Source organism: Budorcas taxicolor, chromosome 13 (assembly GCF_023091745.1).
Source record: "Budorcas taxicolor isolate Tak-1 chromosome 13, Takin1.1, whole genome shotgun sequence".
NCBI classification, from domain to species: domain Eukaryota; kingdom Metazoa; phylum Chordata; class Mammalia; order Artiodactyla; family Bovidae; genus Budorcas; species Budorcas taxicolor.
This window is the reverse complement of record NC_068922.1, coordinates 54,320,497-54,344,761: the sequence shown is the minus strand read 5'-3', so window position 1 is coordinate 54,344,761 and position 24,265 is coordinate 54,320,497. Positions and strand designations below refer to the sequence as shown.

The 24,265-nt window shown below is 53.8% G+C and overlaps 1 protein-coding gene across 4 annotated transcripts in view; it reads right to left on the bottom strand.

The window, feature by feature from the left end:
• Nucleotides 1–5,669: 5,669 nt before the first annotated feature.
• DIDO1 (death inducer-obliterator 1) overlaps nt 5,670–24,265 on the bottom strand; it is a 47,577-nt gene continuing 28,981 nt past the window's right edge. For all 4 annotated transcript variants that reach the window (XM_052650895.1, XM_052650896.1, XM_052650897.1 and 1 more), the window contains 10 exons: nt 20,116–20,590; nt 19,687–19,846; nt 19,180–19,296; nt 18,926–19,030; nt 18,555–18,690; nt 17,837–18,365; nt 17,137–17,290; nt 16,257–16,346; nt 15,351–15,546; nt 5,670–8,781 (listed from right to left, as the gene is read on the bottom strand). In XM_052650895.1, the coding sequence (XP_052506855.1) occupies nt 5,738–8,781; nt 15,351–15,546; nt 16,257–16,346; nt 17,137–17,290; nt 17,837–18,365; nt 18,555–18,690; nt 18,926–19,030; nt 19,180–19,296; nt 19,687–19,846; nt 20,116–20,590 (5,006 nt within the window). In that variant the 3' untranslated portion in view covers nt 5,670–5,737. The remainder of the gene's footprint in view (nt 8,782–15,350; nt 15,547–16,256; nt 16,347–17,136; nt 17,291–17,836; nt 18,366–18,554; nt 18,691–18,925; nt 19,031–19,179; nt 19,297–19,686; nt 19,847–20,115; nt 20,591–24,265) is intronic.

Here is a 24,265-nt window from a genome sequence, read left to right as displayed (position 1 = left end):
AAAAAAAGTAAACAGCATCATGGAGCGGTGCAAAAGGCTGCCTTTTGAGGCCAGGAGAGGCCGCCCTGTGGCCAGGCTGTCCTATAGGGGAGACCTGCGCGGCCAGCTGGGCCATGTTCCTAGCAGCCCCTCTCCTGTGTGTTCATGGTCAGGGGGTCAGCAGAGACAGTTCTGCACGAGATCTGGAGGCTGGGAGAGGAGCTACAGCGTCACAGATTTTTCTACTCAGAGGGGCCACATGTGTGGCGATCCCTCTTGGGGACAGCAGCTCCACCCGCTGTTCCACCTCCTAGGGGCCCATGCAGCCTCTCTTGAGCCCCGTGTGCCTCTAAGGCTTACAACACAGTGCCCAGCTTCTCAGGACGGACCATCAAGGCTGGGTGTGCAGAGAAACGTAGGAGAGGGGCCTGTCCTTCCTCAGGGAACCTGACCTGTCCTCACTCGTTCTCCACACCCTTCCCTCAGCCGGTCATCTATCCAGGTCCCACAGCCAAGCTAAGCCTGCAGACCAAGCCCAGATGTGTCGCCCTGTCCCTGTCTTGTCTGTCTTTCCCTCTGTCCCTCCGTGTCTCGCCCGGACCCAGACAACGAAGCGACAGTGAAATCCACAGCTCCAAGTCTGCATGTTGTGTGCTGTGCATCTTGTTGCTGTGACTTGTGGGTTTCATTCACTCCTTGAGGAGTAAGATGATCGGAGAAATCTTTGTTAGAGACGAGATTTTAATCAGCTGCTTAGGAGAATTTGCAGAGTCTGACAGGACTGAGCAACTAGCACAGCACAGAGCCCTGAGTAATATTTGTTGTCACATGACCTGGGCCTGTGATGTGTGTTCCTTGAAGCAACTTGGGAGAAATTGATTATTTTTGTGACCAAGTACTAAATATTTGCAAAAATTAATTGTTAAGTATTTAATTTTGTGTTTAAGTGTTTGATACTATCTTTAAATATTTCTAAAAATACTGTTTAATAGATTGATAGGAGTAAGAAATAGGACACAGAACAAAATACAAGTTGCCCTCTGCTTTCTCAAAGGTTCCTCATCTGTTAAAGTATCAATAAATTACACACACAAGGAAAGACAAACCAAAGGAAAATTTAAAGCCACTAACTTGGACTTCGAAGGAAATGAAAGTGTCAGCCTGCCAGGTCAAGAGACCAACAGTTCCATGACAATGGGCAGGTAGCCTGCAGGAGTCAGACCAGCAGAGGCAGGGAGAGGGCTGAGGCTATAGTTAAAAAGTAAAGTGAAGTCACTCAGTCATGTCTGACTCTGTGACCCCATGGACTGTAGCCTACCAGCTTCCTCTGTCCATGGGATTTTCCAGGCAAGAGCACTGGAGTGGGTTGCCATTTCCTTCTCCAGGGGATCTTCCCAACCCAGGGATTGAACCCAGGTCTCCTGCATTGCAGGCAGACGCTTTACTGTCTGAGCCACCAGCAAAGTCAAGAGGGAAGCCACCAGGGAGGCTATAGTTAAAAACTGCCAAATCACAACACATTAAAAGCAGCCTGAGGTGGACCCGTGCTGAAGAGAATTGGCCCTGGATGTCCAGGGCTCGGTGGAGAGATTTCAGAACGGTCTGGAAAAGGTTCAGTGGAGCAGGATGCCAGAGCCGTGGCCATGCTGGGGTGTCCTGACCCGGTTGACCACGTGGTGAAGAGAAGGAAGCCGCAAAGGGACCCAAGCCTTCTCTCCCTCGCTCCCACCCCCTCCTCCTTCCCACTCTGTGTTCTTTAAACAAAAGGAAAGTGTTCCTTTACTACTTACATGATGACAGATGTCTATGGGTAGCCAGTCCATCATCACAGATGAAAGGATGCACATGGTCCAGGGGAGAGGTATGACCTCGGCTGAGCTGCCTTTCAGGCTTGAGCTGCTTTCTTTTCGTGCCTGACATGCAATGTGTGTGTGTGTGTGTGTCCATGTGCATGTGTGTACAGGCAGGAGCTGGGTCTCACCCAGCAGTTGCCAGCCCAGCACAGTCTCCCTGTGCGTCTGGGTGTCACTCACAGTCAAGGTCATGAGAGCAAACAGCCTCCAGAGCTGCCATGGGACAGGACCCCTTGTCCCCTGAATGCCTCCGCCCTGCTGTCATGCCCACCACCCTGCCCTGTCCGCCTCCTGTCCCCTCTGGCGTGTCCTGAGCAGAGTCCTGCAGCTGATGGGGCCTGGGGCCACTCTCTCACTGGACGTACGTGGCTCCCCCTGGCAGTTGGGCCTCAATCCACCCTTACGTTGGCTAAAGGGCACCTGGGTGGTTTTCTGGTTTGGGCAATCATGAATATGTATCGCTAAAAATATTCAGGTTCTCGCACCCTTGGGGTGACATTGCCCCCCTGGGAGCACATGCTTTGGGGTGAATGTAGAGGGGCATGGCTGGTTTGCATGAACTTCAGTGACAAGTCACTGATTGGAAACTGGCAGCTCTTCTCTGGGGGTGCTGCCTTCCCTCTACACTGTCCTGCATCCTCGCCAGCACTTGCCACTATTAGCTTTCTGGCTCACGCTGTGTAACTTTCCTGGGGTGGTGTCCATGGCAGCTGAATTCCTCTTCTTTTTACTGATACCCTGATTGCTCTGTTGCAGCCAGGGGTGGCTGTGTACCCACCTAGCCAATGAGATCAAACCAGACATTTTAAAGGGGTGACGCTGGCTTCCTCCTACAATAGTGAAGGGATGATGTGATGGTTCCAAAGGCAGCCTTCTTGCAAACAGGAGGACAAGAGTCATGAGCAGTGGATGGCAGCGTGGGGGACCCTCAGTGACATCATAAGACAGTCAACCTGCTGGGGCTGCCTGTCCCCCACCTTCATGTGTTGCTCAAAGATGCAAAAATCTCTGTACCTCCTTGGTGATCCCTGCCTGAACACCAGCAACACGGGTACAGGAAAAGGAGGCCAGAAACACTGCAAGGAACACGTACCTCTGGACGGTGGCACCTGGGGAATCTTGGTTGCCCTGGGACACCTCTCATTGCTCCCATTTCGTGAACATGTGGGACCCCACATATCTCCAGGGAGCACACATTCTCTGGGAAGGAGAAGCTTGAAGTCTTTTGAACAACGTGAAAAAATGAAAATGAGGCTTTCGATGAATACTTGATGTCTTTGGGAATCACCCAGGTTATAAGTGAAAAAAGATACAAGAATGTACAGAATCCCAATTGTGTAAAAGGAAAATGGAGGGAAAAGAGATTAAGGGAAAAGGCACACAGCTGATGACCTGTTGGGTAGGAAGGTGTGGGTGGTCTCAGTGGGTCTCCCCTTTCTTAAGTGTCTGATGGGAAGCAGGCTTCACAATCATTCAAAACCTGGAGCTTGAGCCTCACCTCGAGGGACCTGGGTTGCGGCTGGGGCTCGTACCCCAGGGCATCTGCTTCCCCCAGCCCTGCCCAGCGTCTGTCCTGCAGCACTTGGGCTCTTCTCTCTGGCAGGACTCGCCAAGGTCAGGCTAGCACCATGGGTTCTCCACAGATGAGCAGCCTCCTTCCTGGGCCATTGTGGGTCAGCAGGCCTGATGCGTTTCCAAGATGGCAGTGGTGGCAGTGGCCCCAGGCTGGGGTCCCTGCACTCACCCCTGGTTTCCCGTGTGTTCAGCTGGTTAGATGGTCAGTTACTGACTCTTCAGCCCGCAGGGTGGAGTCTGTCCTGCCCAAGGGACGTTTTCTGGGTGTCTTGGCTCACGGCAGGATGATGGCTGCACAAGCTTTGTTAAGAAGCCAAATGCTGGTGCCAGGGTCACCAGGTTGGAGCCAGTCATGCAGCTCAAGTTCAAGGGCAAGACCCACAGCTTCGTCCTCTCCTCCCAGTGGAGGCTGTTCTCCTGACCTGAAAGCACCGCATGGGCCCCCTCCTCCCACTCCATCACCCCCGGCCATTTACTCCACCCTGCATGGCACATGGCCCACCTGCTCTGCCTCACCACATGCTCCCTACCAACCTGCCAGCCAGCCCGATGCACCTTTAAGCCCCGAGTCAGCAACTGGGCCTCTGGGTGCCTGCCAATACTGCAAGGGAACTGCGTCGACTGCCTGTCCCCAGACCCCACGTCCCTGTCATCCCTGATTGTGCTTCTTTCTCTTTGTGGCCTCGGACTTCCTGCTGGATGTGGGGACCCGCATTGGAACTGTCCCCTAAAGGGGGTGCATCTGGGAGGGGTCTTCAGGCCAAGGGCAACCCCTGCCCACAACACGCTGACCCACAGGAAGTAGGGAGCCAAGATGTCCTGTCCAGACCCGACTTTCCAATGCAATGCCACACAAGAAAAACTTTCTGTAGATGTTTATTCTACTTCATGTAACAAAGCTATGAAGTTCCATGTTTAAATGTACAGTGATATAATACTTTGCAATATAAAATACAATTTACAGAAATTTCTATCAAGTAAACCTAAAGAAACACACTTGATTTTTTACATTTGGTTGTATTTAAATTAGAAAATTTTTGTTTTACATGTAAAAAAAAAAAACCTTCACATCACATTAGATGTTGGAACTCGTCACCACCTTAATGTAACTTAACCTACTGACAGGGTCTGTAACACCCACAAATCACCCAAACTGCTAAGTTCTCAACGTTCTCGCAGCTTAAACGTTTGTGCTAGAAAGGGAAGAATCTGTAGTGATGTACAATGGAATAGACTCCAAAGAACAAAGGAAATTCTCTAACTTTACATTTGCAAAATTAAGCTTATGAAAATATAAAAAAATTATCAAAGTATATTTATACAGTCAAATAAATTAGCAAGTTTTCCTCTACTTTCCACTTCAGAAATACTTGGAAACACACGACGAGAAGCAGCTTACTGTGCTTCACGGTGAAAAACATTCTAATTTGCAGTTTTTGAGCTAATTGCGCTATTTTCACCTCAGGGTTTATACAAATATTGTTCCATTTCAACGACAAATGCTGAGATTTATCACCTGACAAGGACAGCAGTGTGGAGCTAGTGCACTTTTCCTGGGACAAGAAAGAGCTGCTCAGGCGGTAAAGTCCAACCAAACTCTGTTCCTGATTATTCAAGTCAAAGAACGCCCCCCCACCCCACCCTCACCTTTTAAATTACACTTAATTGATTTATTTCCTTTCTTTAGACTGGTAAAATTTAAATCTTTTAAACTAAATGTTATTTAAAATTCAACAGTTTCTATTCAGATGTTGCTTTTAATCATGTTTTTTGGGAAAGAAAAAGTGTAAGGCAATACATAAAAACTGAGCAAAACTAAAAAATGTTTTGTTTCCTGGTTGAAATTTGTAATTCAAATTTCTTCGTGACGAAAGATGCATCTGTTAAGTTTGGCATTTCTCAACCATCCAGAGGTTAGCTGACAGCCATGCACAGAAACCCATGGCCACCAGGTCCGAACCCTGTGAAAACAGACTCTGGAAACAGACACACAGGTGAGATGTCAGGAAAGGTATGGCTCTAACAGCCACTAAACTCCCTCAGAATTTACAACAGTCAAGTTATTAGAAAAGATAACTTTATAATCTGAAAAAGCAATATGCTTTTGTAGGTACGTTCCCATTTCAGGACATTTAAATGGAAATGTTAAGAGTTCTTAGTTTTTTGTTTCTAAAAAAAGCATCAGAATTGTAAAGGTGTGAAATTTTGTAAGAAACCATTATACACAAAATTACAGTAACATTTCAAGTCCATGAAGTTCTATTTGCGCATGAGCCCCCAGTTCTTTGCAAGACCATCTGCTCAGCAGGGAATGCAGCTCCTGCAGGGCCCTAGGTCTGGGCAGTGGGGGCAGCAGCCCGAGGGGTCTCGGTCTTGGGGTCCCGGGGCCGCTCCGGGCTCCGGCTGCGGTCCCTCCGGCGTTCCCGCTCACGGGCCTTGTCACGGTCGCGGTCCCTGCTGCGGGACCTCTCCCGGTCGCGCCTGCGGTCCCGGTCCCGGTTGCGGCTCCGCTCTCGGCCCCGGTCCCACTCACGTCCCTTGTCCCTGCCCCCGTTCCGCTCGCGGCTCCTGTCCCAGTCGCGGCCAGCGTCCTTGTCACGGTGGCGGTCCCAGTCTCGGCCGCGGTCCCAGTCCCGCTCGCGGCTCCAGGTCCGGCCGCGCTCCCGCTCCCAGGGCTTCCCACGCTCCCTCTCGCGCCGCCGGTCATCCAGGGCCCGGCCTGAGCGGCTGTCAGGTGGCGGAGCCTCGGGCTCCTCTGAGGCCTTGTCGCGGGGCCGCCCCTCGAAGGTTGGGCCTCTGTACTCGTGGCCCCGGCCCCCCTCGCGGAAGTCGGCCTCTGGGCCCTGGGCAGGCGCAGCAGACGGTGCAGGAGGGTGGCTGGGCAGCTCCAGTAGTGGCCTGGGTGTTGGCTTGGGGCCGGGAGGAGCTGGGCCCTGGAAGTGGAAGCGAGGAGGCACCGGCTCACTCTTCTCTGGGAATGGGGCACCCCCCCGGGGCCCCCCAAAGGGCAGGGGTGCAGGTGCCCTCTGGCCAGAGAACCGGGGCGGTGAGTGGACCCGCTGCTCTTCAAACTGCTGAGGCTGCATCCCCCTGGGTCCAGGCACGAAGCCAGGCGCTTGGCCTCTGGGACCCTCAAACTGCCCAGGGTGCGGCCCCCTTGGGCCCACGAAATGGCCGGGTGGGGGTCCTCGCTGACCTCCGAACTGAGAGGGAGGAGGGCCGCCTCGGGGTCCCTTAAACTGCGACAGCAGAGGCCTCCTCTGGCCCCCAAACTGGAACGGCGTGGCACCCCGGCCTCCTGGGAATGGGGCCTGCTCAGGTCCCTCGCACTGGGCAGGGCCACCCGAGGCCTCAACGTACAGGGCGTCCGGGTACTCTCTCTTCTCCCCGTGTGCGTCCTTGCGCTCTTCCAACGGAGGCGGCCCTGCTCCCCTGGGTCCGCCCAGGTGGGACGGGGCGGGGCCCCTGCCGTCCCCATAGGGAGGTGGCCCATGTGGCCCTGAGAACAGGGAAGGGATGGGCCCCTTCTGAGGCCCGAATCTGGCCGGTGGAGGCCCTCCTCTTGGCCCATCGTTATTAGTGTTCTCTTCTGAAAATGGAGGGACTGGCCCCCGAGGAGCTGGGAAACTGGGGCCGTGAAGGCCCGACATCCCGAAAGCACGCGGCGTAGGCTCCCTCTGGCCCTGAAACTGGGGTGGAGGTCCCCCTTTCTGTGCCAAGGAGGGGAACACACCAGCCCCCTCTCCTGGCCTGGCCTGGGGCTCTCTGTCTCCTTCAGTGTCAGTGGCCAGGGCGTCACTTTTCTCGGCAAACTGAGCATTTCTCGGGTCATCGTACTGGGAGGAGCCCATCGGGTTCTCCTGAGGCGCATACATGGGCCCTGAGAAGCCAGGAGGGGGGAAGGCCTGGCCCTCGCTCTGCGGAGCGTAGAGAGGCTGGAAGGAGGCGCCCGGCGGTGTGGGCAGTAGTACCTTCCGGGCAGGTCTGGCCACGGCATCCAGGCCGGCCATGCTCTCTGGCCCGAGGCTTTCTGAGGGCTCACGTGGGGGACCATCCTGTTTGGCCGGCGGAGGGGCCTCTTCACCCGGAGTCCACGGCGGAGGGGCCGACTCAGGTTCTTCCTGGGCCGGCAGCAGCCCTGGACCGGCGGAGGCCCCTCCGGGTGCTTCTCTGGCTGGTGGGGCCCTCAGGGCAGCCTCGCTCTCATTGCTCTCCACGGCCAACCGCCGGGCCTGCCGGGGGTCCCGGCTCAGCCGCGCCTCGGCGCTTGGGCCAGGGGCCTGGCTGGTGGTGGGGCCCGGAGCCGGCTTGACCGCAGCCTGCGGTTCCTGTGAGAATAGCTCGGCCTTGGGCAGTGTGGCCTTTGGAGGCGGTGACATGAGTGCGTCCGACACGGAGAAGTGGGCCATGGAAGCCCCGACAGCGGCTCGCTGCTGCCTGAGCGCCTCTTCCTGCTCCTCCACCTGCCGCTTCTGCTCCTCGATCTGCTTGTTGAGCTCTTCAATCATCTTCTGCTGCTCCACCAAGGAGGAGGCAGAGAGGCCAGGCCCGCCACGTGTGTCTACACACATTCTGTTGGGCAGGTCATCGATGGTCACTTTGGCTTCCTCTAAGATCGTCTCATCCTCGGGGTCGTAGGCCACCTCCTCCCGCTCAGCTGCCTCAGGGGCCTCTTCCGCATCCTGGTGCCTGGCCCGGTCACTGGGCGGAGTGTCCAGGGCTCTCTCGGGACCGTACTCTTCCTCGGGGTCATACGGCCTATCGTCCTCCTCCTCCTCCAGGGCTCTGTCTTTGGAGAGCTGACCAAACTGCTGGACGATGGGGTCCAGCAGGGGTGCTGCCGTCAGCCCCCCATCGGTCTTGGCTTTGGAGTCCTGGTGGGGGGCTGGGGCCGACTCCACAGGCTCTTTGGAGAGGGGGTCAAAAGACTTCTTCTTCCCAAAGAGAGTCTGCAGGATGTGTTCCAGGGGCGAGGCGGTCTTTGAAGTAGAAGAGACAGACGAAGCAGCCGCTGGAGCTGTTGCCGCCGTCCCGGACGGTGCTGTGGCTCCTGGTTTGAGGGTCGACAGTATTTTCAACACGGAAGACGAGCCTGGCGCCCCAGGTGCTTCTGGAGGAGGGGGTGGGGGTGGGGGAGAGCCTGGGGGCGTGGTGCTGACAGCCGTGTCCCCTGGGCAGAGCTGGTACTTGGGGGGCCTCTTCTCCGGTGGCAGGGCAGCAGGCACTTTGGGGTGGACAGGCTCCACCTCGTCCTGTGTCAGCAGGCGAGCCCGCTTCTCCTCCGTCTTGTCTAGCTCGCCAGCACCTGAGGGCCGTTTTGTTTTCTGACAGATTACTAACCCGAGGATTATGTTTGGACGCGGTGACTCGAGACCTAAAAAACAAGAGTTGTGAGAATGTGAGAATCGCAATCAGCCTTTGTCCTTGAGAGGTAAGCTTTACTATGGGCAGAGAGGGGGAGGAGATTCTGTGGCAAGATAAAATCAAGTGTTTGGAGAGGTACTGTGACAGACACAGACTGCACCAGGACCGCACTGCACACTTGCCCGGCCTGACGCTCCACAACCCATGAACCGGGCCCCTGATTCACAGACACGTTCATCCCAGTGGCTGGAATTCTACAGGTGTCCGATTACACACAATGCTGAGACAGAAGCACCCGCCCCAGACCGTTAACATATTGGGAATGAAGCCTGTATGGCCCACAATGTTTTCTAAAATACTGAGCTCTGTTCTTTCATTTGTCTCTTGCTACAAATCAGGAGAGTAGCACCCTCTTTCGACTCTAACTTATGAGCTGCAATATATAAATTATTTTATACTAATGTTAAAGATTCAACTAGGGACCAATTCTACAACTCAATTACAATGATCAATATAGCACACAGCATTCCATTAAGTTCATCACTCACTTCTGAAAAAAATTACAATTAACAGGAAAAATGATGCTGACCATAGGGGCTAAAATAAACATTCTTTCAGGTTTAATAAGGAACTCAATGACTAGTAACTTATCAAGAGCTACCTAATGCTCAGGACTTTGTCAACAGAGGACATGGGCCTCAAAGTGCACAGGTGTTCACATGGAAAACATGCTGAGAATTTCATAAAGAGCACAGTTCTTAACAATGACTATTTCTTCAATAAGGCCGAACTGTAGTACTCTATATCAGAAATGCTACGGTTTCAGTAAGGCCCCCCCACCCCAACACTCATAATAAATCCAGAATACTGACAGGGGAACAGAAAAACCCAAGTCACAAATCAGTGATTTAGGAAGAAATGATAAACACAGGAGAAAAATTCTGTTTCCACAGCAGAAGATAGTTAAAATTAATCAAATTGTATAATTTCAATTTATGGATAAATCACCACTGTTTATAGATATTCACACTACAGATTTCCTATTTATTCACTAAGAAGCAAATTGGGATTGCTTTTCCTGTCCTTTCTGTGATTTTAAGTTGCTCACAAATCAGTTGTCTCTGGACACCGTCACGTGGTTCCAAGCATTTCTGTCGCCCTTCCTAAATGCCAGCAGAGAGGTGCTGACGAGGAGGGCCAGGCCCGCCAGAGTGAGCTGGGCCAGGCCAGCATCCACACGGGTAACCTCCACACGAAGCGCCTCCAGCCCCTCCCCACATGGCTTCTGGGCCTCCTGTTCACAGGTTGATGTTCAGTGGCCGAGGGCCCATGAAGAACCGCACTAGTGAGAGGAGGGGCTTCCAGAATGTCTTCTGACTGACCTGACACAGCTGTGATTGGGGGGAGGAGCTGGACACAGTGGGTCACGGGCTCATGGGCACAGGAGGGCCAGGCCCACTGCACCCAGCATCGTATCCAAATAGCTCTGCTCAGATGTCAGAGGTAACCCATCAAGTTCACTTTCTAATCAAAATGAATTATTTTAACTTGGTATGCCTCTCACTATAACAGCCTTCTACTGAGTATTTATAGCTCACGAAAACCCAGACTAGGGTAGTCAGTTGCTCAGCTGGCTCTCAAGGCCCTTCTGGGCTGACTGTTGCCAACTCGGCCCCAGAGCTGGCAGAACAGGTCCCCGTGCTGTGCACAAGCTGGAGCCTCGGCAGCCCTGTGAGCAGCAGATTCACGTGCTTGGCGATGGCAGGCAGCAGCCCAGGCCAGGGCCATCCTTTCAGGGCAGGGCCCATGACGGTTTTCACTGGAGACAGGCTGTGCCACCTCTGAAGAGCTAGACCTCTGAAGGGCCAACACTAGGGCCTGCCTGGGGTGTGAACCAAGCTCGGGCCAGAGTGGCCGTGTGTGGACTGTAGTCACGTTAGCTCTGGGGTCAGCATCCTGTCCTCAGTCAGCACTGCTCCCACCATGGCTCTCACCAGCTCCAGATGCTTCCTAACCAACAAAGTGTACCTCAGACTCAGCAAGACACTTCAGACTCTGCCGTCGTGGTCACGGCCATCACACATAAGGTTATGATGGAACTGCTTCACAATTACGTTTGTTCTGAAAACACTAAGCTCCCTGGCATCTCCTGAGCAGGACTATGGTTAAATGCTTTCCGCTCTCAGCTACCCCATCTGCAGACACCTCATCAAGCTCCGGAGTTGGAGGAGTGTTAGTTTTGAACCTCCCTACTAATCTTCTCCAGGATCTTACATCTAAACTGGGTCGTCTCACAATGCACGCCCCTATCTGGAAGCAGTCAGATCTCATCCAACTCTCACGATCAGCTTATGGAGCATGAAGACCTGAAATGTCACTAGCACCTAGGAAAGGACTTGCTCACGGGAGACCTACAACTCCCTGCACTACACGGGGCCTTGGCAGTGACCCTCATGGAGATGAGGACATGTCCACTGCACCCACTCTGCACTCTCACATGTGGGCGTCTGGCAAGGCCGCCACTGGGGCAGTGGTGAGACACTTGTCCCCAAAGACGTCCACTGGGGCCAATGTGGCCATGACCACTGCTGAGTGTGAGCCCTGGAGGAGAGGCACCCTGAGAAGAGTGTGCAGAGACAGGGGCTCCAGAGAGGGCATGGGGCACCCCTAGCCCCAGCAGCAGTGACCAGCCAGGGTGCTGATGTACCCACCTCCCTTTGAGGGTGGTTGTGAAGCTTATGAGAAAGTAGATGAGAAGTAGGTGCGGGGGACACTGAACTACTGATTCCAGACAAGGGGTGTTGACCAGACTGAGCACCAGGATGTTGGTACCCCTACTCAACTCTCCAAACTGTGAGAGCAAACGGTCCACAAAGTTCCAAGGGGGTGAAACAAGTCTTTCAGCTGCACGTAGCCCCAGGCTCACAGTGGGAGGGCCAGTCCCAGACTGCTCAGACAGACAGAAGTGGACTCACTGAAAAGGTGTGTGATTATTTCCTGAGCCAAGGTCCGAACAGGGGCCTGTGTCTGGGTGTCAGCAACAGGGTGACCAGGGAAAGTGATGAGAAGTAGCAACCCCCTCCCCGGGGTGGGGGGTGCCCCCAGATACCTCAGATGTGCCACTTGGAGGGTGAGGTTTAGCTTTAATCAATAAACTAGCTGAGAGCAGCCTCCTTAGCCCCATCATCATGATGCTGCTACCCCTAAGTCTACCTGGCATGCTCCACTATTCATTATGTAAAGTGAAAACCTTCTTATGGCCTGAGTCTGACAAGACAAAATGTTCGCACCTGCGGGAACAGAAATTGTGTTGGTGTTAACAGGTACCGCCATCAGTGTTGGGTGGAGAAGCCCTGCCTGACCCTGCACACTCACTCCCCAGCAGACCTCCCACACTGGGTCCCTAAGACCTGTGGTCCCAGTGAGCAGAGTGCCGTCCGTCCACGACCAGGGGCCCGTGCAGTGTCGCCCGCACAGCCAGAAGCTCATGGAGTTGGCGTAGGCAAAGCAGGCAGATAGTCCTCGGTCACGGTGCACCTAGACAGGTACCAAGACCTACCAGACGGTTCAAACTCAGACAAACAATGACCAGTTTCCATGAAATATTTTTTATTGATTTCAAAGGAGAGAGAAACACATTCCTCATGGCATGACTGTGATTCTGATAACAGTATCTCTGCACGGCTACGGAAGCGCGCAACTAGGCACGCACGCACACACACACGCAGACACTCAAGACATGCTTACCTGACAACATTGTAAGTCATGGACATTTTCAGCTAATTCAGGAGACAATAAGGAGTGAAGACAGAAGACACCACGGATTGACCCCATCTGCTAAGAAAACGGCCTTTTCCTTGCCACACCTTAGAAGGTATGACCCTGTCCTTTGCTCAGTGTGGTTGGGGAGCCCTGGCCGAGACCCTGCGTCCCAGCAGTGGAGCCTTGTCCCAGCATGATGGGCAGCGAGCTGGGCTACGTTCCACCGTAAAGAGTACTGTCAGCTGGGTCAGAGGGACGCAGGCCTCACAGCTGTACCCCGAAATAACATGCAGGGTGGCATGTGACATGACGATGACCTGGCCTCTCTGGGACAAGTCTGAGAGCACACAGGACACAAGGTCCTGGAGGTGGAGCAGGCTCAGGGTGTGCTTGGACGCCATGCAGGGGGCTGGGCTGTGGGCTCTGCGTGGAGACCCCTCCAGGTCCACCATCCACAGTGCGGGGTGGAGAGGACACTGAGAGCAGGCAGAGGGTGCAGGCCTCCCCAGCTCTGGACACGGGTTCAAAGCCTTGTCTCCACCTGCTTCTTGGGTGTGAGCCACACAGTGAAACCCACTGGCTCCTAAGTTCAGTGGTGAGGGTAACCAGTACTTTTTCCAGAGACCGAGTCATGCTGAGTGGATCGCTCTCCACCTCCAGCTCCGGCAGCCGGCCTGCGGGCTGCTCAAAGCCCTGTGCCCCAGTGAGGCCTCAGGACGGAGCGAGGGCCGGGGCAGACCCTGGCTCCACACGCCCTGGTCTGGTGGCCTCAGGCAGCAACACCCCCAGGCAGTGCGAGTGCTCAGCTGGGCTGGCTGCTTTGAGGGACATGACGCCCCTCAGGCTAGGCCTGTGCCATCAAAACGGTACAGAGACAGCAGAGCACCCTACCCACCTGGCAGACACTGCACACGCCACGAGCCTGGGACCTGCCCATGAGCACTTGCACGGCATCATGATTTAAGTGCGTGAAGCGGCCCAGGGAGGAGTGTGGCCCCGGGTCAGGGCGTCTGGCCAGTGTGCAAGTGGACAGAAGACACACAGATACCACTGTCAGATGAACATCCCAGGAGAATTAAAAACACATATACTAAGTTAAACAAGCTGAGACTTAGAAGCCCTTCAATCAAAATGTCTTGAAACGTCTTCTCTCTACTGTGGGTGAAAATCTGCCACAGGAGCTGTGGGGCGCCCCTTCAGGAGTCTCAGCCTCGGGAATGTGGGGGTAGGAGTGATGTCCACCCTGTTAGTCACCCAACGTGGTCACTTGGCGGTTGAGGCAAGCACTCTCACCCAGCCCTCCTTGTGGCCGTGTCACCTGGAATGCCCAGTGCGGCCCCCACCCAGCATGGCACAGTGTGTCAGCTCCTGTCTGGGCTTCACTGGAGAAGTCTCCTTGGTGGCCCCCCGGCCACTTCCTCCCTACTTCATCCCCATGCCTGACTCATCCACCTCTGCTCTCCCGGGGACTGTCCCGTGGCCCCAAGCCTGGCTAGTCCCTGGCTCATGTGACAAGATGCTCTGGAACGGAGTCATGGAGCCTGCAGGTAGAGCTATAAGAGGGGCTCCGACAAGGCTGGAACGGTCTCCCTGCCCCACTGGACAAGCACTCAGCATGTGCCTATCTCCGTTTCTGCTTGCACTAGGCCCCATAAAGGCTACCGCCCTCAGGACTGACCAGGGGCTCCTCACGCTGTTGGGTAGCTGGCTTCACGACCGTCACTGCAGCATCAGGAACACGGTGTCTGGGGACTGGCCAGAGCCTCAGGAGCTGCCTGCCAAGAACTTTGGCCATAGCCCTCCCTGCCACCCATCAGGCAGCACCACTTTAGCACGAGGAAGGCCAACGGCCCCGCGAAGCACTTGGCTTCTGACACGTGTTTGGCATTGAGACAGCCTGTGTGTGGTTCTAGGAGCACAAACCTGTGGTTGTGGGGACTGACAAGACTGGCAGCACAGCTGTAGAGCCCACCAGGGGCAAGCGGCCCTGCAGGGGTCCAGCCAGCACAGGTGGACGCATGTGTGCATGTGGCTGTGGCAGAAGCATGGCCATGGACACGGAGATGCCAGGTGCAGGGGGCCCCTAAAGATGCCAGGTGCAGCCACCACCCCTGAAGTAAAGTAATTCAAGAGCCCTGAACATGTGGTGGACTCGGCATCTCTGAGGGGCTATCAGTCTTGGGGGCTTCATGGCCAAGGGGATGCTCCCACGTGGGTATCTTTCTGTGAAACTTAAGTCACATCAACCTCTCAGGGTTTAGAGGGCCCTCAGAGACCACGTCCCCCTTGGAACCACCTTGGTCCCTCCACAAGAGATCAGTGTGTAAGTCACACTTTCATGCAGAACTTTATAAGGAAGGAGCAAGCAGAAAGAGGCCCACTGAAGGTAAAACTCAAGCAGCAGGTTTCAAAGCGCCTATTTCTAGAGCCATTTCCTATCTCACTGCCATTTCCTGCAACTCCTTGAAATGAATCCCCAAGACGAGGAGAAACAGCCCGGCTGATGTCCAGAGGGAGGCAGGACTGAAAGGCCAGACCTTGGCCCACCCTGCACTGCCTCAGCTCCTGCACGTCAACACCTGCTTACCTGGGGCCAGGCAGGCTCTAGGTGGACACTGCAGGCTTGGCCCTCTGCACAAAACTCTTTTAAGACAATTTATGCTTTGACAGGGTACCTCCAGTGCCCCCTCCTGTACCCTGGAAGTTCTGCAGCCCAAGCTGCTTCAGCTCTGCTCCAAGTTCTGCTGCCAAAGCAGGTCTAGGGGAGGCTTAGTGTCAGTGGGAGGGGATGTTTGGGGTCTGAAGGCTGGTGCTTACCTGGCCCCTCAAAGGGCAGCAGTTTGGAGGGGATGGGGTCGGCGGCGCTGAGTGGGATCAGGTAGAGGTCCTTGACGTGCCGGCTGTTGTTGGCCACAACGCCGAAGCGGTCGCGGCTGCTGAAGTAGGAGTAGAGTGAGATGTAGGCCACCTCCTCCTCCTCGGTCGCGGGGTGGAAGCGGATCAGACAGAGCTCCTGGACAGACAGGACGGGAGCATGGGTCTGTGGCTGCTCGGAAAAGCTGCTGAGCCTCAGGAGCAGCTGCGAGGGAAGCAGCACCCAGTCCTGCTGCCCAACATGTGAGAAAAACAGGGCGGTGAAGGAGCACAGGCCCGAGACTCAAGACTGCTGCGTTCCATCTTGGTCTCAGAGGAGCCTCTTTAAAATTATTTCTATTTATAGTCCCAGGGGGATATCGACACAGATCCCACCTCACGGGGTTTTTGAACCAAAGGGTTCATCTGCATGTAGGGCCAGTATCTCACACAGAGCTAAGAAACCACGAAGCGTGTGATGAGCTTTCTGCAGCTCTGAAACCCAAGGGCTGAACTGGACCAGGGTCATCACCCTCTGTGACCCCAACAAACACCAGAGCCCCTCCACCAAAGAGCAGCACACATGCAGATACATAGCTAAGTCCACATCTCCGCTGGCCCCCTACCACTGCCCACTCTACTCCAGCAGCTCAGCAGTAAGGAAGCAAAGCACCCGTGTTTCTGACCGACTCAGCTGCACACACATCACAAAGCTTCCACCACCATGCTCCCCAAACACACCCTCACAGGGCGGCCAGCTGTCAGCTGGATTTGAAACATTCACCTGGAAACATCTCACAAACTGAGATATTTCAAGTACTAACAAACCCCTCCTTTCTCGGGCACAGCGACCAGGCTGCAGGCAGGTACCTTGGACACTGAGGATTTGAGCTTGCCGATGTAATCCCAAACGGTCTTTGGAGCAATCCTCCCGCCAATGTGAATCGTGTCGGGCAGGTCCTAAACAGAATAGACTCTGAGTAAGTGGCCAGTAAAACCCTGGTGGTCACAGAGAGAGCCCAGACACCAGATTCACAAGAAAACCACAACTATTCCAAACAAAGTAGCGATTACGCAGTCAAACGCTGCTCAGTTAACTAACATCCAGGATCATGAATGACCAACCTCAAGGATGGTACGAGGACAATAGTCTACTAACTAGGGTAACAGCAAAGCATTTTAACATTCTAAGAACAAACAGAGAGTAACAATCAGGTACGATTCACAAGTGCCTGAACACTCTTGGCTGAGTCTAAAATGCTAGTGCTGTTTCATTAATTTTGAAAAACAACGGTGCTGTGTGTGTGCCCCTGCACACATGCGGCTGGGCACACATACACCCACCCAGGTCCTGCACAAGCTCTAGTGGAGCAGAGGGAGGAAGAAGAGGAGCTTCAGCTATTTCAGGGAAGATGAAGGGTCTGAATTCTCACCACTGTGTGAACTGCATAATCTCAGACTTAGCCCAGCACAAACAACCCCTATTTTGCCTTTAGAGGAGCTTGTGCATCCAGACACTCAAGAGGAAGACGGTCACACTTCTGACTCCAGTGCAGGATCAGAATTCCTTGGAAAACTATGCTCACGCCCGTGTGCACACATGCATGCACACACACACACACGCACACACACACACTCTTTTCTCTTGGTTCATATCTGACTCCAATGCAGGATCAGAGTTCCCTGGAAAACAGGTGTGTACATGCACGCATGCACACACACTCTCGCACTTCTCTCTCTCGGTTCTAACCTCACTGAGATAATCAAAACATCCAGAGACAGGATACGCCTTAGTGACAAACTTGGCTACGCTTTGCATGTTAATAAATCCTTTCCAAATGGTGCTGAGTCGAGACAAGAAGAGGGTTGTGTCTCCTTCAGGAGGGGACCGGGACTCTGAGATGCTGCAAAACAAAACCACAGAAAGTTAAGTGAACCTTCTCTCTCTGCCCAAAGAATTGCCAGTATTTACTTAAATTGTGTGAAAGTCATGTCTGACTCTCTGCAACCCCCACGGACTGTAACCTGTCAGGCTCCTCTGTCCATGGGATTTTCCAGGTAAGAATACTGGAGTGGTTTGCCATTTCCTTCTCCAGGGGATCTTCCCACCCAGGCATCGAACCCAAGTCTCCCACACTGCAGCAGACTCTTTACTGTCTGAGCCACCAGGGAAGCCAGACTCTTTACCATCTGAGACACCAAATACATTCTGGTCAAAGAAATATATACTGTATAGGCAACAAAAGCAGATGGCTCTAAATTTAGTTTTTAAGATCTGTATCTCTAAGAGGATAACCAGTCACCCTAAAACCAAAGCTTTAAAAAATGCCTTTTTATGAAACAGAAAACTGAAGAGAGCTGCACTTCTGGGTGGATTTCAGAGCTGAATGACTGAATCGCTCATCACTGCTCCCCCTGTTCATCGGAAAGGAAGGACGCAGAGGCCGCACCTGATGCTTGGGGACGGCGGCACGGACAGGAGGTATCTGGGCTCGGGGGACGCAGAAGGCTTGGCCAGGATGGACTTGGGCACTGTCACGGAGGGTGGCACTGGCTTCGGTACATCTTGTCGGGGCTCTGCCGGGGCAGTGCCCTCCGGGTGGGTTGCTGCGGAAGCTGTGGCCGTGCTCGGCCCGCCCAGTGCAGTCCTGGGGTCCCGGCCGGACACTGTGACCGTGGTGAGCACGCTGCCACCACCAGGGGTGAGGCAGGGCAGACCTTCCAGGGCGGGGGGCTCAGGCTGGCTGTCCTCCAGAGGCACTGGGAGGTACTTCCCCTCCAAGTGGGTGCGAGCTGCACTTTCCAGGTCTGGCTCCGAGGCATTTTCAGGTGGGGTTTCGGGTGCTGCGTCATCTGCCTCGCTGAGAACTGGTTCAGGTGGGGGGCTGTCTCGCTTGGACTTGGACTCCTCCTTCTTGACAGAAGCTGATAACTTCTGTTTTTTCGGAGCTGGTTCATCTTCCGAGGATGGAACCTGACCTGGAGAATAAGAGGAAGACCTGCATGAGAAACCCCACATGGTGGAGGGTGAAGCCTGCCCATAAGCAGACGGACGACCCCAGCTTTAAGAAGTGGCACTCTGAAGGCAGGGCGCACTGTACCCCTCTATTTGACTTGGCTTGAGCCCAAGGTCAGGAAGAGGCCTCCAGTGTCCCCAGGCCTGCTCACCCGTGCAGATCTTGCAGTTCAGGTCAAAGAGGTGCGCCCGGTGCTGGCTGGTTGTGTCCTGCAGCATGCTGCTGAAGACGCCCGGCAGCGGCGCTGCACTCCGCTCGGGGGCCGCCCGCACCAACTCTTGCTGTTCCTAACACACATCAAGTGGTAGAGGGGTCACTTCTTTTCCAACCCATCCCCAAATGAACAGCACCCATGAGAAAGCACCCCACATGACTAAGGATCACTGAAGAAAGAAAACAGGACCACTGGACACAAGAACTTGAGGAGCTGTAGGACTTCACACACTTGCTTAAGGTCAGTGTCCTCCCAATAACTCAAAACACCCAGTGATATCTGGAAATCCCAAAGGCGCGGGTGCTTACGTCAGAGTCTGACACTGGTGGAGAGTCTTCCATGTCGGGAACAGCTTCCTGTTTAATGGCAGGCTTCTTAGTCTCATTGTGCAATTTCGTTCTGGACTCCATCACCTAAAATAAAAAAGACGTAAAGCCTTAGCCCGTCTTCCCCAGGAGGACTCACCTGCACCAACAGGCTATTAGTTCACTTCTGGGGGGTGGGAGGGTGGAGGTGGGTGCAGGCTTCTGGGCCTCCAGCCACCGCTCCTGCCAGTACTCACGGGCTTTGTCGTTCGCTCTCTCCACACAGAGAGCTCTTTGGAGACCAGTTCTTCTGGCTTCATTCTCACCAGTTTTGCCAATGAGATTTCTTCACGCAGAACTCGATGGAAAAGTCCCTATAAACAAACAGGTCTCATTCATGCCTTCAAAACCTCTGCAGGTCTGATTCTAAGACACTAGAAAGGATGTGGAGACCACAGCAAGGTGAGTTCCTTCCCCAAGGCCAGCTGAGGGCCCAGACAACAGGGGCCCTGAGGTGGGCAGCTGATTTGATGGCCTGCTGCACCAACCCTGCTAGAGATCACCTCACAGGAAACAGTCGACTGAAGAAGGTACGGAGTGAAGAGGTAGCGCAGGCAGGCAGGAGCCTGGCCAGGCAAGTGCCTGGCCCCATGAGGACAGTGCACACCACTCACCCACAGCCACTGTGGAGACCGAGTGCCCTGACTGCAGGCCTGGGCAGCACCTGGCCAGGGCTGTCCCACTCTTAAGGGTAAGGCACACACCTGGTTTTTGGGGTCCTTGAGGTTGAACATGAGGCTGCGGTACTTGCTCTTGTACCGATTGTCCGTGACTCGGAACAAGTTAAACATCTCCTTCTCGATGAGCAGTGCAATTTTCCCTACTTCATTTTCTGTCATGATTAAGTCATCACTGTCATTGACTCTAGAAGTAATTAAAAAAGCCCCACATCAACTGCTGCACTTACAAGTGACTATTTTCTGGGCTGCACCATGTGCCATGCGGGATCTTAGTTCACTGACCAGGGATTGAACCCAAACTCCTCTGAGGAAGTGAGGAGTCTTAAGCACTGGACAACCAGGTAAATCCCACATGTGACTTTTTCCTTTGAACAGTGGGGCCACCATGAAACTGCCACCTTTTATGGGGAAAGCCATCCGCTTTAACAGATAAGAAATAGTGAAACAGCGCACCTTTTCCACAAGATCTCCTTCAAAGAGCGTCTTATGTTCTGCCGAATTTGTGAATTTGGCTGTGATGAGGCGGGGCTCACGGGGCCCAGGCGTCCTGGCGCTGGAGAGGCCAGGGAAACCGAGGTGCTCCCAGGCTTCCTGACAGCTCCCACAGAAGCAGCAGAGCTGGGGAACTTTCTGGAAGCAGATGCGGCAGCAGCAGTCACCAGCCCTGCCTGCTTGGCAGGAGGAGCACTACCCGAGGGGGAGGTGGTGGCCGAGAGCCATGGCCTCTTGGGGATGGTGCCCTTGAAGCCTGAGGGCGACTTTCTGACAGTGGGCTTGGCCACTGCTGTGTTTGCAAAAGAAGGGGACTTCTTCGGAAGGAGATTTCTGCCCGGGGGTTGTCTGCCGGCCCCCGAGGAGCCTGGAGGAGCCAACTTCTTCGCCACCACCACAGCCATCTTGTCCTCCATGCGTCTGTCCTCCTTCATGGCTGCAAAGGAGAGAGACCCACTTAGTGAGGTGGGGGTGTGGGGGGCCCACGTAGCATGTGCACCAGAAACCAGCAGAGATAACCAGGCATCACTCCGTGAGACGGACTTTTAAAAGAGAACTTTTAAAGTAACTGTTGAATTCACAAATGGAGTGTGAAAAGGACTACTAGCAACAATTCTGATAGTGACTGTATACTTTGAGGACAAATGCTTTATTATTAATTAAAAAACCAGTAAGCCAGTAAGCTGTTAAAGGCTAAATTTAAGCTGCTAACATAACTTGAAAATTGAAGGGCAAATTTCACTTTATCAAGAAAAGGTATAATTTCGAAGACCACTCTCATGGAGAAATCCAGTGCAATTTTTGGTAAACATGAACTTAGAAAACCTTTCTAGAATGCAGCAGACACACTCTTTAAATGCATATTCATTGCCCCCACCACCACCACCGCCGTCAACACCGCAAGGCTCTGGAAGTACTAGTAACAGTCCATTCCAGGGGTAAGGGGCTCACAGGTGTTCATCATTCTTTCAGAAAGTCAATTGGACATGGTTAAGATTAATGAAACATAGGATTCTGGGAGAAGACCGCAACATGGGGGAGGCCAGCTACTTTTATACCAGGAGCCGGGTGGCAGGTCCACAACACATTTCCATTCACATGCCTCCAGCTGCAGCTTGTTACTGGCTAAGACAGTAGGTTCAAGCTTTTAACCCAGACAGGTATGTGGTCAAAAGCTAAAACGGAAATCTTTATGTCAGTACTTCATGCTCATGGAGTGTACCTAACCCTGTGTCAGGCCAAGAGAGCTGCACCTGCAGGTAAGCAAGGCAGGTCATTCTCAGAACCAGCCTGTCAAGATTAAAGTCCAGACCTAAAACCAGCCGTCACTGACCTTTTTTTTTAGTCTCTTGATACTGGGTTCTGTGGCCCACTCCCAGACAGCCCCACTCCAGTCCACTGCCCAGAATGGTTGGACCCAAATGGGCAGGATGGGGGGACAGGCGGGTCCAGGGTGCGAGCTGGGACAGCATGGGGACACCACCTGGGCCAGGTGGTCATCTCACATGAGACCGATGGAGAGGCTGCCTGCCCAGGTGCAGACTTCTCAAACACCCCCAGCATGGTGAGCCCCCAGCACCTAAATGGGAGACTTCAAGATGTTCCAGCAACCTTCCCACTTGACCCAGAGATCAGAGCCACCAATTTGTCACCTGCTGGTGCTTCTTACAACTGTCCTAGGGAGACCCAGGGAAAGTCCAGTGAGGAAAGTGAGACCCTATCTGCAGCTAAGGCTTGACCTCACAACAGCCCCAAGGCATTCACAGCCAACATCCCGCAGGGCCATCCTGGCACAGGGTCAGAGCACTGCCCTCCAGAAATGCCCTGCCTCCAACACTGGCAATGCCAGGGCAGACAGGGTGCTAAAAGCCCAGGGACTGCAGTTTTTTCCACTTCATAGTTTAAGGGAAATTACTTTTTAACCAAGTTTGAAACAGGGCTACTATGCACACCCAACACTTTTAATTAAGAGTCGGGTTAGAGGCAGTTCATTGTCACCAAGCAACAATCTTGACTTCCAGTCTCTCATTTTCATCTCACAGAGCCTGATTCATGCCCCTCATCCACGGTGTCCCAACCACTAGTCCTGTGTCTGCTGGCATCCCCATGTGATGCTGTCTAGGCTTTCCCAAGACCACCCACTCCCTGTGGAGGGCCCACTCATGCTCTACATCTGCCCCGCTGGCCAATACCCACATCCCATCAGCAAATCAGTTAATACAGTAAAACTGGGGACCTCACAGTTACTAAAATGAAAAATAACATTTCTGTGCGTTTTATTTCGTCTGCTCAAGCTCACGTCCCTAAGGGAGTTGCCACACCTCAGCACGCGGAAACTTTTCTTCACCAGCTCAGACTTGGCTAAGAGGGTCTGCAGCATCTAATGTGCGGACTGCTAGAGTTTAGGTTAAATGAGACTGGTGGAGGCCCTCTTCTTGGGGGAAGGGACGGAGCAGAGTGCAGCAGGATGCGGTCCCAGATGTGACCACCAGCAGGGGATGAAGGAACCAGCCTGTCAGCATTAAAATCCAGACCTAAAACCAGCCCAGCCAGCTTTTCTACAAACTTCACTGAGATTATTTTTAACAGCATTTTTAACTCCAAAATGGTAGCCTAAAGTGCTTCTAGAATCCTCAATGAGGCACCTGTGGTGGGGTCTCAAATCCTGCCACATGGCATCTACATTGTTTCAGATGACAATTCCTGTTAACTTCACATCCTTCACTCCCTAAGACCCACACTTGTGCTGTCTCACCGGTGTGCTCTCACTTGGAAACAGAAGCCAGAAGCTTATTTCTGGGCCATTCCCAGTCCAGGTGACTGAAGTGAGCAACCTGCTGTCCAGGAGCAGGTGCAGTAAGTGATCACCTGAGAATTAGGGGACAGCTTTCCCAAACCAGCCTCCTGCTCTCTTGGAAAACTAGTTGCTTCTGGCTTTTTAAAGTCACCTTTCATCCTGCCTTCCCTGTATCTCAGAGTATGTAAGTAGGTGTAACTAGTATAAATTAAGAAATTGGTAAAAATGTGGACAGTGGTGGACCTTAACAGCTAGTTGTCTCTGTCCCCCTTGTCACAGGTGGGCTGGTTGCTGCTGGGATGGCAGGACACCACACAGCACTGGAGTGCGACAGTGACACACTCATCTGTGTAGAGCTTAAACTGCACCAGCCAACTCTTCACCCAAACTCCTGTTACCGTGTGCGCCTTCACAGACGGGAAGGAAAGCAGCACCCCCAAGGCATCGTGGCTCGAGAGACGGCAGACCCCCCCAGTGCTGTCAGGAAGCAGGGAAGACTACCAGCCTGCAAGTTGGAAGAACACAGCCCCCCCCCCACCCCAGGAGTGTGTGCCCAGTCTGGGTCATCCTGGGGTCCTGCCTGCGGCAGAGTGGCCTGAGTTCCAGGCTGTTTCCTTGGGGAGCAGCTAGAGAAGGAAAAGCTGCCCGGTGGCCTGGTCACTGCCCCAGATGACGTCGTTTCTGCTGGGTCCGGCCATTGGTTTGTACTGGAAATGAGTTGTTTGTGGTGAAGCCCGGTAGGAACCAGGCAGGCCGGTGCGTTCAGGGACCAGCAACATTCTAATTGGCTAATTTCCCAATCAGCATGAAACCGGAGGCCTTGTCACTCGGTGAGGCAGCTGTGGCACTACAGCTTCGCTGGCCACTGGGTGGCACTGGTGGGCCTCGGTGGGAACGGGAGGACAGAGGCGCGGAGGGCCGCCCTCCTCGGGCAGACAGTGCTGTGCAGCTGCAGCAGGACGAGGCAGCAGCGCCGCGCTGCTCGCGCCCAGTGAAGGCTGTTGCAGGGTGGCTCCCACAGGGCCTGGCGAGAAACCCTGAGAGTCGGCCATGGCTTTATGCCTCTCGTCCTGCCCAAATGAGGTACCAATTTACCCTGAAAAGCCCCTAGATACGAGGCTTCGAGTCACAATGAAAGTGAAGTACAGGGGAAGCATTGGCTGGGGGACACTTCTCGGGAAGCACGGGCTGTAAATGTCAAAGGAATTAGAGCTTCTGGTGTGACCAGGCGCCAAGTAAGACTCACCACATGGTGTGAGTAGAGGACCCCCTTCCTCCCCCCCCTGCCCAATTCCCACGTGGCTACAAACCTGC